This window comes from Ursus americanus, chromosome X (genome assembly GCF_024610735.1).
Source record: "Ursus americanus isolate L20-20 chromosome X, mUrsAme1.1.p, whole genome shotgun sequence".
NCBI lineage: Eukaryota > Metazoa > Chordata > Mammalia > Carnivora > Ursidae > Ursus > Ursus americanus.
The window spans coordinates 118,253,162-118,267,960 of record NC_142164.1 but is presented as its reverse complement, the minus strand read 5'-3'; the positions used below and the strand labels follow the sequence as shown (position 1 = coordinate 118,267,960).

Sequence of the window (14,799 nt, the reverse complement as noted above, 5' to 3'; positions counted from 1 at the left end):
GCTATTGTGGACAATGCTGCTATGAACATTGGGGTGCATATGGCCCTTCTCTTCACTACGTCTGTATCTTTGGGATAAATACCCAGTAGTGCAATGGCTGGGTCACAGGGTAGCTCAATTTTTAACTTTTTAAGGGACCTCCACACTGTTTTCCAGAGTGGCTGTACCAACTTGCTTTCGCACCAACAATGTAGGAGGGATCCCCTTTCTCCACATCCTCTCCAGCAATTGTTGTTTCTTGCCTTGTCTATTTTTGCCATTCTAACTGGCGTAAGGTGGTATCTCAGTGTGGTTTTGATTTGAATTTCCCTGATGGCTAATGATTTTGAACATCTTTTCATGTGTCTGTTAGCCATTTGTGTATCATCATTGGAGAAGTGTCTGTTCATATCTTCTGCCCATTTTATGATTTATTTGTTTCTCGCATATTGAGTTTGAAAAGTTCTTTGTAGGTCTTGGATACCAGTCTTTTATCTGTAGCATCATTTGCAAATATATTTTCCCGTTCCGTCGGCTGCCTCTTAATTTTTTTGACTGTTTCCTTGGCTGTGCAGAAGCTTTTTATCTTGATGAAGTCCCACAAGTTCATTTTATCTTTTGTTTCTCTTGCCTTTGGAGATGTGTCATGAAAAAGGTTGCTGTGGCCAATGTCGTAGAGGTTGCTGCCTATGTTCTCCTCTAGGATTTTGATGGATTCCTGTCTCACATCGAGGTCTTTCATCCATTTGGAGTTTATCTTTGTGTCTGGTGTGAGAGAGTGATCAAGTTTCATTCTTTTGCATGTAGCTGTCCAATTTTCCCAGCACCATTTATTGAAGAGACTGTCTTTTTTCCACCGGATGTTTTTTCCTGCTTTATCAAAGATTAGTTGCCCAAAGAGCTGAGGGTCCATTTCTGGGGTCTCTATTCTGTTCCATTGGTCTATGTGTCTGTTTTTGTGCCAGTACCATGCTGTCTTTGTGATCACAGCTTTGTAGTACAGCTCGAAATCCGGCATTGTGATGCCCCCAGCTTTGTTTTTCCTTTTCAACAATTCCTTGGCGATTCGGGCCCTTTTCTGGTTCCATCAAATTTAAGGACTGTTTGTTCTAGTTCTTTGAAAAATGTCATTGGTATTTTGATCGGGATAGCAGTGAAAGTGTAGATTGCTCTGGGTAGCATGGACATTTTAACTATGTTAATTCTTCCGATCCATGAGCATGGAATATTTTTCCATCTTTTTGTGTCTTCTTCAATGTCTTTCAAGAGTGATTTATAGTTTCTAGAATATAGATTCTTTACGTCTCTGGTTAAGTTAATTCCAAGGTAACGTATGGTTTTTGGTGCTATTGTAAATGGGATGGATTCCCTAATTTATCTTTTTTCAGTCTCATTGTTCGTGTATAGAAATGCAATGATTTCTGAGCATTGATTTTGTATCCCGCCACATTACTGAATTGCTCCATAACTTCTAATAGTTTGGGAGTGGATTCTTTTGGGGTTTCCATATAGAGTATCACATCATCTGCGAAAAGAGACATTTTGCCTTCTTCTTTGCCAATTTGGATACCTTTTATCCCTTTTTGTTGTCTGATTGCTGTTGCAAGGACTTCTAGTACTATGTTGAATAATAGTGGCGAGAGTGGGCATCCTTGTCGTGTTCCTGATCTTAAGGGAAAGGCTTCCAGCTTTTCCCCGTTGAGAATGATATTTGCTGTAGGCTTTTCATAGATGGTTTTTATGAGATTGAGGAATGTACCCTCTATCCCTACACTCTGAAGGGTTTTAATCAGGAAAGGATGCTGTATTTTGTCAAATGCTTTTTCTGCATCTATTGAGAGAATCATATGATTTTTGGCTTTTTCCTTCTGGATAAAATCTAAGACACCTATCGATTTGTGAATGTTGAACCACCCTTGCATCCCAGGGATGAATCCCACTTGGTCATGATGGATAATCCTTTTAATGTACTGTTGGATTCTATTAGCCAGGATCTTGTTGAGGATTTTGGCGTCCATATTCATTAGGGAAATCGGTCTGTAATTCTCCTTTTTGATGGGGTCTTTGTCTGGTTTGGGGAACAAGGTAATATTGGCCTCATAGAATGAGTTCGGTAGCTTTCCTTCTGTTTCTATTTTTTGAAATAGCTTTAGGAGAATAGGTATTATTTCTTCTTTGAATGTTTGGTAGAATTCCCTGGAAAACCATCCGGGCCTGGAGTTGTTTTGTTTTTGTTTTTTTTGGAAGTTTTTCTTATCAATGTTTCAATCTCTTCATAATAAATTGGCCTGTTTAAAAAATCAATTTCTTCCAGTTTCAGTCTTGGTAGTTTATAGGTTTCCAGGAAGTCCTCCATCTCTTCCAGATTGCTTAATTTATTGGCAGAAAGCTGTTGATAAAAGTTTCTAATAATCCTTCCAATTTCATTGGTGTTGGTTGTGACCTCTCCCTTTTATTCATAATTTTATTAATTTGGGTCCTTTCTCTATACTTTTGGATAGGTCTTGCCAGTGTTCTGTCAATTTTATTTATTCTTTCAAAGATCCAACTTTGAGGATTTTAGTTTAAGGATTACTTTGATTTAGGGGTACCTGAGTGGTTCAGTTGATACCACATTCGACTCTTGACCTTGGGGTTGTGCATTTGAGGACTAGACTGGGTTTAAAGATGACTTAAAATGTTTTTTAAAATATTCTGATTGGGGCATCTGGGTGGCTCATTTGGTAAAGCATCTGCTTTTGTCTCAGGTCATGATCTCAGGGTCCTTGGATCGAGTTCCACCTTGGGCTCCCTGCTCAGCGGGGAGTCTGCTTCTCCTCCTTCCTCTGCCCCTCCCCCTGCATGTGCTCTCCCTCACTCTAATAAATAAATAAAATCCCTAAAAAATATTCTGATTTATTGAATGAATGGTTTGAGGACTCTGTGTAATAGAATGCGTGCTGAGCTCAGCAGGTGAATACCCCAGACGGGCGTCTGTCACTGTCATCTCTGTAAGCTTCCACGAGTCCACGAGGCTAGGTCCGACAGTGATGTGTTTGTGGAAAGCATTCACGGGCGCTATCCCGCTGCATGAACCTCCGGAAGGTGCCTCTCTCCAGAAGCAAGTTCTGACCCTGCCACCTTGAGATGCGTTTGGTGGCAGGACCTGGCAGGGCTCACCTATAGAGTTTAAGTCGCGAGGGCGGTCTCAGCCGAATGTGCTTTCAGTAGATGTGAAGTGTGTGGACGGAACAAAGGGATGGCCGAAGTATACACATCTGTGTGTGTTCGCAGCGGCGGCTGGGTGAATCTCCACAGCATGAGCTGCTTTGTGCGTCTGAGGGCTCTCCGACTGAGCCAACAGACAAGCCTCCTTGCATTTCCACTGCGCTCGACGACGCCGGTCAAGTTGGGACATTGGTTGCATAATAACGGTCAAGCCCTCGGAGGAGGAATATTCTGTTCGAGAGCTTCGTGGCAAGCAGGAAAAAAATAAATAACGCCTTCACCATCCCCTCGTGTATGTTTTCAGTCCACGTTTATAGGATGTCAGTCTTCTGATTCTCGGATTGAAATGATTACAGGTTGCTGGGAAGGCAGGCACGGAGCTGCCTTCTGTATTTTTCACAAATAACGTGAAGTCATGTAGTAGCAGAAGGTTCTGTCTTTTCCCACAACGTGCAAGACAGAGGCAATGAGTTTCCAAAAACGTCGTTTACTGAAGTGCTCCGCTAATAACACAGGACTGAAGCTGTGACTGAGAAGTCTCCTGCCCACCAACTCGATGAAGTGTTGTGGAGTTTTCAAGGTCATAGGGAAGGGAGACCCAGACGTCCTCCCTGAGCCTGACCCGCTCTCTGTGTCTGGAAGGATCTTGCTCAGCGAGTTGCCTCACCAGAGAGTAGGCTGTCAGTCACAGCCTAGAGTGTGTGCGGGGCAGCCAAGCATTTATGGGTGTGTAGCCCATGCACCATTGACCGGGCCTCTATTCCTGGATGGTCAGTCTTTGCCGTGCGGTGCTTTGCAAGCTGGTGTGCGTCTCTGCATTTTCCAGGAGTGTTGATGCATCTAAAACCTCATCACCGTGCTTGGACACCCAGGACCTTGGCTGGGATCGGCGGTATCTCGCCTGCTCAACGAAAAACGGCTCTGTAGAGAGATGCTAGAAAAGAGCATTCTATAAATATGCATCGTGTTATGATGAACCTAGGAACGGCCTTCTCCCCTTCCACAGAGGGTCCACGTATATTGCAGGGCAGGGGTCCCACTCCACAGCTGGGCTTGAACTCCCCTGCTGGCCTGACCGCTCTCAACTACCCCTGGTCATGTCAGGCTCCTTCGTTTGCTTGTTGGGCTGATTTGATTGTCCATTTGTTCGTTCTGAGCTCACATTTCAAAATGCCTCAATCTTGGGATCCTGCCAGGGAGGCCGATGGCGGGCTCTTTCTTCTTCCTCTTTTATTAATTTATAATTTTTTCAGAAGCTCTTGGGCACGCGACGCCTCTTCATTCTCGGCACATTCTGCCCCTACAGGGCAGAGGTCTGTGACCTTTCATGGCCTAGCATCACTTCTTCCAGGGTCTTGGAGGGCACCTGTGCTTAGAAGGAGCCAGAGAGATGCATTGGGAGACATCCTCATGTGCAGATCGTCAGCTCAGATGGCAGCTCCTGTGGGTCCATGTTAACATGAAGGCACCTTCTTTCCTTCCTGACCCATAATGGGGAGAAGTTGTGGTAGACCAGTTGTCTTGGGTTTGGATTCTCATGCAAATTCTGCTTCCTGGGGAGAGCTGGCATAGACCACGTGCAAACTTTTCTTCGCTCGTTTGTTTGTTGGGTTTTGGTGATTTTTTTTTTTTTTTTTGTCTCTTTTGCTTAGCTGTGAAATAGTAACAGTGTCACTTTGTTGTATACTCCTGTAAAAAAGGGAAAGTGACGGAATTCAATACGAGCCCTGTAACTCAAAGCCATACAGATGATTCGCAGTAACTGGCTCAACTTGATCTTCAGCCAGCAGGGACCTGGCTCATTCGAAGCTGATGTTTTAGGCTTATGTTCTGCTTCAGAAGGCAAGGGGAACATCAGTGCAGGGAGCAGCCTTCCGTGTAAAGTGTGATAAGCAGCAGGTCTGAGGGGTGGCCCCCCAAGGTGCTGTAGGGGCTGCAGGAACCCAAGCTATTTGCACGTCAGGAAATTAACAATGCATTTAGCAAAGTGTGCAGTCATTTATTTACTGGAGGTTAGCTCGTTAGCATTGCGATATCTTGTTCTAACCTTGAAATGTTTTTGGTTATCCTGAGGACTTAAGGAACTAAATAGATATGTAAACGCATCATTGATATCATGAAATAGATGATTTCCCGAGAGCTTTTGCTGGCTGACAAAGATGATGAACAGAGGGGACTGTCCCTTCAAAATGATCAGAGACTTCTGACTTAGAGTGTATATGTTAGGCACATATATCTGCTAATAATATATAGAGATGTATTTGCATGTATGTGTATATTTATAAATAGCCATACTGATAATATATATGTTTGTATGTGTGTTTTTATGTGTGTGTATATATATAAACCTATAGTAATTATATATATAGGTGTATGTGTCTATACCCATATGTGTCTGTATCCATAATATACATATGTATGCACATGTATATTAATAACGTATATAGCTGTATACATATATGCTCCTGTGTATGTGTATACCTATATTAATAGCATATATATGTATATGGGTATATATATATGTGTATGCACACACAGCCCTATATTAATAATATATACAGGTGCATAGTGTATGTGTGTGTATAGGTATACATATAACTATAGTTGTGTATAGATGTATGTATTATATATGAAGTTGTATGTATCCTGTAGGTGTATATAATAGTACCTACCCCAGATCACCTTTCTCACCAACCACGTTGCATCGCTGCACCCCTGCAGTGCCCGGGAGTCCTGGGTGGGCCCGCGGGAGCCGGGAGAGCTGATGCAGGATCTCATTGACTAACAGAGGTTTACTGCACTTACGCTCCTTGGCAGGCACCGTGCCGGGCCCTGCAGCACCAAGATGTCCGTGACATGCCCCAGTTCATGGTCTAGTGGGACCAGGAAAGCACGTAAGGGATTTGTAGGGAGTACACCAGATGCCCTAGTAGAAATGGCATCGGGCCACCCATCTATTCTGTTATTCACTCCATTTGTGCCCCAGCAGCCTTCAAAAGGGCACTTAGGCAATAGTGCCGTTTAGAGGGAAAGGAATTTCTGACGCTTTCCCAGACAAAGGTGAAATTTGAACCGGTTACATAAAACCAAAGTGCATCCACTAAGTGCATTTCTCAGAGATCGGCGTGAGGCAAAGAGGAGGTGGTGTGACTCCTTGACTCCTCTCAGCAGACCTGGGCGGGAACCCCCAGACCTTCCCATACTCACCAAGCTCAGGACTCTTGTCACAAGGCTCACTCATTGACAATGACTTATAACTCTACACAGCTGTGTGTTTCACCCATTACAACACAGGATGTTTTGATGCACTCGGAATTAAGAAATGCTTTTGCAAGAACTTGAGACTCTTTATAGATTGGGGCCAGTTCAAAGAATGTCCCATGTAAATTCCAAAATGTCAGTGTTGACAGTTGAGCATTTATTGCAGGAGACTTGTTTGGTAGTAGAAGGTGGGCAATATGGTGGAACAGTTGACTTGGCATTAGACCTGTACATAGGTTTTGCTACAAGAATTCAAGAGATGGGTGTTTACTAGGTAGTAGCATGTGTGTGTGTACGTATTACAAAGAGAATTCGCTTTTGAAGGCCCTTGAGTTCCTATTAATCACCATATAGAGAGGGAAGAATAGAATTCAGGGGCAAAGCAGGCCATTCCCACGACATTCCTTCCATGGTTGTGTCCTTGGGGGATGTGTCGAGAATGTAACACTTGTGTGTGCTGACCCAGACAGAGTGACCATGAGTCTTGTCTTCATAGGCACGCTGTGAATGCTTCCATTTCTCCAGTAAAACATGCAGTATTAGACATCATCTTGCGGTGCTTTCTGACTTTTGAGGTGGCCTCCCGTCATTACTACTTTAATGGCAGTGGGAATGGAGGCGCACGTGCTCATGTTGCTGTCTCCTCTCGCCTCTCGCAGGAACACTGAGACACCGTTCCTGCTGGTCCTGTCATACCTCCACGTGCACACAGCTCTCTTCTCCTCCAAGGACTTCGCCGGCAAAAGCAAACATGGCGCTTACGGCGACGCTGTCGAGGAAATGGACTGGAGTGTTGGTATGTGTGTCTTTATCTTCCGTGAGTGCTCACGGCAGGCCCTCGTCTTCCTCCTCCTCCCTCACGTCCTGTGAATGTGCACTTCTGTGCCCCATGCCTTTATAGACAGTAAGTGGCTTTCCGTTTCTTGTTTTCAAAAAAGGTAATGAAACACTAAGTCAGAAAGATAAACAGAATATAAAAAGCGTCTTCAGCCCCAGGTGCGTGGTTGAGGTAGCCAGCGGCTCATCGCCAGGGGAAGACTCGGTCTGGGGACCAGCAGGCACAGGTTAACGGAGAAAAGGAGCCAACGCACTGTTAGTCATTCTCATCGCGGATCCTGCTAACAATGAAATGTGGGCAGCGTGGTGTGTTCTGCCGCGTTATTAGATAAGTGGTAGGTTTAGGGATACAGAAGACCGCAGGCGCCCACAGCCGTGGCACGCCGCCTCGGGGTCTCCTGGCGATGTTGTTCTGTTTGGCATCACAACCGAGACGGTCTTATTCTTTGTGTCCTTTCTCCTCCTTTCTAAGCAAATTACTCTATTCCTGAAAAATGTGCCATTGTTTTCAGAGGTGCTGGGAAGACGTCTTACTTAAAAAAAAAATGTGTCCTCTCCATTTCCATGAGATCATCATGACCCTGCTCTCTTTGCTTTTCTCTGGCAGAGCTGAGCACTGTCGGGTCTGTTCTGTAGCGTGGAGGGGAAGCAAAGTGATGGAAAACCAGGGGGCTCTGAACTTGTCACTCAGCGCCTGTCTTTGCCGGGGACACCGTGTCTTGTGTGGACGTTGTGCAATCCCTGTGGACAAAATGGGGCACAGTTGTCCAAATGTCACCAGTCCAAAAGTTGCTTAGGATTTTCACATGTTTGTTTTCTTTTCTTTTTTTTCCTCCTCTCATTCTTCCTCCTCCTCTTTGTGCACTGAAGTGATGGTTTTTAACTGTTTCATCCAGATGTTTTAGAAATAACCTGACCATTGCCAAGGAGCATTTTATGTATTTATTTACGGTTGGTTGGTTGGTTTTAAGCTGCGAATTGAACGGGATGCTGGTTGCCTACAGTGGTGATGTCAAGGACAAGTTCTGGTTTGTTAAATCTCGGAAGGAGCACCGTCTTAAGAAACAAGAGGACAGGACCCTTATGGTAGCTTCTAGCTCTCCATCTGCCGTCTCCATGAATCTGAGAAATGTCTTAAGTTTCTAGGCTCTGTTCTGTCATCTTTACACGAAAAATTCAGATGGGATGAGTCCTCAGTTTCTTTCTTCTCTGGGGGTCTGTGATACTGTAACAGAACATGGGGCGCCTGGGTGGCACAGCGGTTGGGCGTCTGCCTTCGGCTCAGGGCGTGATCCCGGCGTTGTGGGATCGAGCCCCACATCAGGCTCCTCCACTATGAGCCTGCTTCTTCCTCTCCCACTCCCCCTGCTTGTGTTTCCTCTCTCGCTGGCTGTCTCTATCTCTTTCAAATAAATAAATAAAATCTTAAAAAAAAAAAAAAACAGAAAGGGAGTCCCTATGACGAATGCTGGGATTCTCTGAAGCTCAACGTTCCCCTTTCTTGAGATTTGCAAGACAGATGCTTGTTCTAGGGCTCTCCCGTACACCAGGGCAAGCCTGCCTCTTCTCATTTTGCTTCTTTAAACGTTGCATGGGAATCATTTTACATTTTGGACACCTTTGCAGTGTGAATCAGGAGAATATTTCATCCCTTTGATGAGTGTTATATTTTAAATAACAGGTTTCTTAGATGACACCAAGACGTTTGTGGACTGGCACGCGAGCTCATGGTGGTATCATCAAACGAACTGATTAATTTTTATTTCACTGTCATGCCATGTATGCGTACCCTGACTCATTAGCAAGTCTAACTTTCAGTGTTTTCCTACTCCTTCTCCCCTCTAGAATGAAACAGAGAGTGTTTTCAGTCTTCGAGATCTGCGTCAGAACCTTGGTAGATGATTCTGTGCTTTTCTTTTTGGACAAAAAATGAAATCCTCCCCCTTGGTCGTGACATTAATTTCTTGGGATGTTTCTGCTGTTTTACCTGTCCAGTACAACGGAGCGTTTCGAGGAACATTCCTTCTTTCCAAGAAAAGCCTTTCCTTATGAGGCTGAGGGGACTGCAGTGTTCTGAATAATTACATAAAAAATAAAATGGGGATATTTGCTTAAAACTGTTGCATCCTGCAGGAGAGACCCCTGAGACAGGAGCAGAGAGCTGCAGAGGGCACACCTCTCCCATTCGGAGCCATTTTCTTTCAAAATTGTTGGACACGGCCTAATTATAAGGAGCCTAACTTTCTCCACTGCAGGGTTCTCTGTACCTGGAAAGGCATGGTCACAACAAAAGTGCCTTTGTTACTTAATTGCACTCCACGGCCATTCCCACGCCACGTCCTTGCGTTTATGGCCTTAGTTTTAGCTGTGTGATGGCGCTGCCTTGCATGGTTATAGTCGCCAAGGGAAGTGAGCACGCAGATTTGTAGTGAGGACCACAGAAGGGGTCTTGCAGAGACGTGACCACATGGGTGGCTCACATCCAGGATCTAGACTCCCTCTAAGTAACCCGACAGGTGGTTAGCCTTCTTTCATAATCTTAGTGACTGTGGGCTCAGGGAGTGCCACACACCCAGCCCTGGACCTTGCACACTCGCTCCCTCCTTTGTGCCATGGGCCGTCGGTACAGCACACGGTATGCTCATTGTCCCCATTCTGCAGGTAAGGCAGGTGAGGGTTGGTGAAGGGTGCTGCACCTGCCTCAGGTGTACTAATTACAGAATTAATAGCAGGGATGAGCAGGAACCCGAATACAGGTGTGCCCCCAGAGCATGAGGGTTATTGTACCTGGTTCCACCACTATCCCTGTAATGAGAAAGGCCGCCTCACAAGCCCTGGGTGGTCAACACTCAATCACAGGGAAAGAGCTCATCCCTACATTACTCACGTTTATTGAATACTCTGTGCCTAATTTTTTTCCTTCTTTTTTGGAGGGGGCGTGGAATAATGCTAAGTCCCTTGACGCAAGGGAAGTTAGGAGCCATGGAGGGATTTGAGATTCTTCCAAGAGATCTTAAAATAACACAGCACGAAAAGTGATGAATGAGTGTCCCAGCGAAGACGCAGATAAGGTGCTTGAGAGTTTGGAGAAGGGCGGGCATATGGGGCCAGTGGACACAGCCCATCATGTCATTTCAGCAGGGTACCCCCACCGTAGAATCCTGCGGGCAGTCGGGGCACCGACGCCAAGTGTGATTTTCAATCCCAAGTAATTTTGAAACCTCAGAGCTTTGGGGAGGAACAAATGGGCAAAATCACAGTGTGTTCAAATGTGCATGGAGTCTCTTGGGGGTGTGACATCCTAGCTGTTTTTCTTCCCCCTGAAATGGAGAGATATTCACTTGGGATCTGTGAATGGAAACAGGGCAGAGGGAGCAGGTGGAGGGTTGGAGGTGGTGGCCGCCACTGGTTCCTTATCTGTGGCTTGTACCATTCCAGAGGACACCTCCAGTCCATCACGTGGAATTTCCACGAGCTCCACATTTATTTACAGCCCCATGCTATTAATATAGAGCTGCGGGAAGGACTCTTAAATCAGCACTTGCTCAGGGTTCCACTAGCAAATTCCGTGTCCTACACAGAGATGCAAGTCGAGAACAGTGAGGTGAACGCGGATATAAATCTCTGGCTTCAGATCACCTTTCAATTAAAACAAAATCCCTGTCACTTCCAAAGCTTGGGATCCAGTGGCTGATGTGAGATTTTTTTTCTTTTGAACAAAAACCATGAGCCTTTATCTTTAGTGGAAGAAGCACTGACCTTCCTGGTGGCATGGAGAAGTCTTCAGGAGTGAGTTTTCAGTGGCTATCTGTGATGCGGGACCCGCTTGTGGCTGTGTCTGATACGCTGACCTTCAGTTTCTCCCCGCCTTTCCCTCTGTGGGGCTGGATACTGCCACCTTCTCTGGGTGCAGGGATGGAGCACACAGCCAACCAGAAGGAAAAATAACAGAAGGGTTCATACAAGACAAGCTGGGGGTGGAGGGAGGGTAATGGTACAGAGTAAATTCCTCTTTTCCGTGCCTGACGTATAGTTGAGCACATGGCATGCAGTATCAGCGGCCACACGTCAAATCCGTCTTGAGGAATGGAGAGTAAATTGGAAGGTCTCATTTAGCAGATCAGGGTAGTGACAAGGACCTCAAGTAACACAGGCAGATGAGGGGCCTTGGATATTGGTCAAAGCCCGTAAAACCTAAGGCAGAATTCTAACCAGGGTTTGGCATATTGGGCATGAGTCTAACAGATTATCCATTTAAACATGGACTCTTTCTGGGACGATTGTGAGACCCTGAAATGCAATGTGCGATGGATAACCCCTTACTTAGTAGGTCTATTTGCCTAGGCCAAAGTGCTTTGGTTGGGTTCACGTAAAAGACATTTGCTTCTAGAATGCTAAAAACCAGGGGCATAGCAGGGGCTCAATAAGTCCTATTTAAGGGTGAAATCATGGGGGTCAAGTGCCTGATACTTGCTGAAATTGCTAGGGAAGTGTGGCTTTCTTTTACCTATGTGGATAATGGTCTGCCTGTGGGAGTGCCTGAGATTGCTTTGGAAGCGGTAGACTAACTCGTGACTCAGGGTTTACTTCTATTGAAGTCCAAGGTAAAAGTTTAGAAATGAACTTCCATGTGTCTACTTCTCATCAGCTAGCATCACAGGGTCTAAAAAAAAACAATGGCAATATTCTCTTTGTGATTCTTTTGTTCTCTAAGGAATGTAATCTGGGCCGTAACGCTGTGTATTTCCTTTGGGATTCAATACATCAGTTTTCTATCTTGAATTTTTAAACGCTCCTTTTCTTGATAAATGGGGCCTCCTCTAAAGCGTGAAAATAATGTGTTCGCTCCTGATGCATACTGAAAATGGAAGGCCAGGTAGAACATTGAAAGGAAGGACAAAATGGAAACAATCCCCAAAAGAAAAAGAGAAGAACCCCTGAGACAGAAAAGTAAGAGAAGTGAGGGTGTTAGAATTCAGGGTAAAGAACACTGAAAAAAGACAATCAACTCCAACTAGGAAGAGGTGAAAAGACACAAGTGGATTTAGCTCCTATAAGTGTTAGGGTTGTAGGAGGTCGCTGAGAGAGAGGTATTTGAGGAGCTCAGGATCACTGGGGTTGAATATTCCTTCAAGAGGCATGGAGGGACGTGGGCAGAGGTATAACTTACTGGACTCTCTCTGAGCTCTGTCCTGCTTGGGGGGAGACCAGGAGTTGGGTGTTGGCTCAGGATGTGGAATTGGGTAATTTTCAGTCCAATGTTGAGACAGGAGATAGATCACTGAATTGACTGATGATTGAAATTTTGCCAGAAAGTATCACAAAAGACAATTCAGCTTTGGAGTTTGGGGCATTAGGGAATGACCCAAGTGTCAGGCCACGGCAGGGGAATGAGGAAAATGGGGGGCTGGTGGCTTGGGAGGTGATGGGTTGCAGGTCCAAACAAGATGGTAGGGAAGGTGTTGGAAGTCTGGGAGGAGGTAAAAGTGTTTACATGGCAGAGGTAGAACCATTCCAGGGATGCACAGGTGTGTGATGTGCTTTTAGGAGTTTGGATAAAGGACGAGAAGTCAGGTGTCTTGTGTCAAGCACATCAAGAGACTGGAGAGCCAGGGTATCCAGCTGACTCCTTCCCTGTGAGTGCACTCACATGAAAGCCACCAAGCTCACTTCCCTTATGACTGGAATAGCTGATTAGCTTCATTCACTTTCAGAGTGGAGGTTGATGGCTGGGCAGGACACTGGATGAATAATGGTGTACTTTATTGAGAGCAATGTAGAGCCATTATGGACCACACAGTCATTAACTGAGCTTCCAGTTTTATCAAACGAACGCTCAGTGGAGACTTGGAAATTATTTCAAGGATTGGTCACCAGCCAAAGTTCCAGGTTTTTAGCAGGTTTCAGGGAGTGAGGGAGGTGGGGTATGCACACTAAATCATGCTGGCTCCCAGCTCTGTACAGCAAAGCCCCATCTGTCTGGACCATGGCATGAAGGCAGTATTAAGAGTAAAATGCTCATAATGCATGACTCATTGTCACCTTGTAGCTGTGGTGCACATCACAATGAGCTGTGCTCAGGACAGTCCCTACTCTGAGGCAGTGGGAAGTAGAACATGGAAACATTTTGTCCTAAAACTCTTAAGCTTCTCAAGTAGAACAAGTACATCCTCCATGCTTCTGCAGCCAAGATTGGATGTGTCGTGAATTCTTAAAACGTGTTTTTAATTTGCATTGTGTTTAAAAGTGTGCTCTGTAGAGTTTAAATAAAAATAAATAAATGAAGTTAGGAGGCACTGGCTCCAGGATAGACAGAATGATGGAGAAGAACGGGAATCCCAGAAAAAGAATCTCATGTAAATGTAAAGGTGGCCTTTCAAGGCAGACAGCTAAGAATAGATGATAATGTTAATTGCAATAGGACAAATAAACTTTGGGAGACATTATAATTACCTTGCTGGTGCCTGGCACTATGGTGTTTTGTATGCACTTAAAAGAGACAGTGATGGTGGTTGTGATGATGATGGTGATGATGGTGATGGTGATGATGAAGGTGATGATGATAATGAAGAAGATGAGGATGATAGTCATGATGATGGTGGTGGTTAATGGTGATGAAGGTGATGGTTTTGAAGAGGAGGATGGTGATGGTGATAATGAAGATGATGGTGATGATGATGACAATAATGGTGATGATGATGACGATGATGGTGATGAAGGTGATGATTTTAAAGAAGATTAGGATGGTGCTGATTATGATGATGATGGTGGTGATGGTGATGATGATAATGAAGAAGATGAGGGTGATGGTGATGATAGTGATGATGGTGATGATAATGATGATGATGACAGTGATGGTGGTGGTGATGGTGATGATGATAATGAAGAAGATGAGGGTGATGGTGATGATGGTGACGATGGTGATGATAGTGATGATGATGACAGTGATGGTGGTGGTGATGGTGATGATAAGAAGATGAGGGTGTGGTGATGGTAGTGATGATGGTGATGGTGATGATGATGATGGTGATGATGATGACAATGATGATGGTGATGAAGGTGATGATTTTAAAGATTAGGATGGTGGTGATTATGATGATGATGGTGGTGATGGTGATGATGATAATGAAGAAGATGAGGGTGATGGTGATGATAGTGATGATGGTGATGATGATGATGAGGACAGTGATGGTGGTGGTGATGGTGATGATGATAATGAAGAAGATGAGGGTGATGGTGATGATAGTGACGATGGTGATGATAATGATGATGATGACAGTGATGGTGGTGGTGATGGTGATGATAATGAAGAAGATGAGGGTGATGGTGATGGTAGTGATGATGGTGATGATGATGGTGGTGATGATGACAATGGTGATGGTGATGAAGGTGATGATTTTTGAAGAAAATGAGGGTGGTGGTGATTATGATTGGTGATGATGATGATGATGATGACGATGATGACAGTGATGGTGGTAGTGATGGTGATGATGATAATGAAGAAGATGAGGGTGA

The 14,799-nt window shown here is 44.8% G+C and overlaps 1 protein-coding gene across 4 annotated transcripts in view; it reads left to right on the top strand.

The window, feature by feature from the left end:
• The window catches only part of STS (steroid sulfatase), a 512,613-nt gene that overhangs the window by 51,750 nt on the left and 446,064 nt on the right, over nt 1–14,799 (top strand). For all 4 annotated transcript variants that reach the window (XR_015723499.1, XM_087860403.1, XM_045813640.2 and 1 more), the window contains exon 6: nt 7,107–7,243. Coding sequence is in view for 3 of the 4 variants with exons in the window: in XM_087860403.1 (XP_087716529.1) it covers nt 7,107–7,243 (137 nt within the window). In the remaining variant the exon portion in view is untranslated. The remainder of the gene's footprint in view (nt 1–7,106; nt 7,244–14,799) is intronic.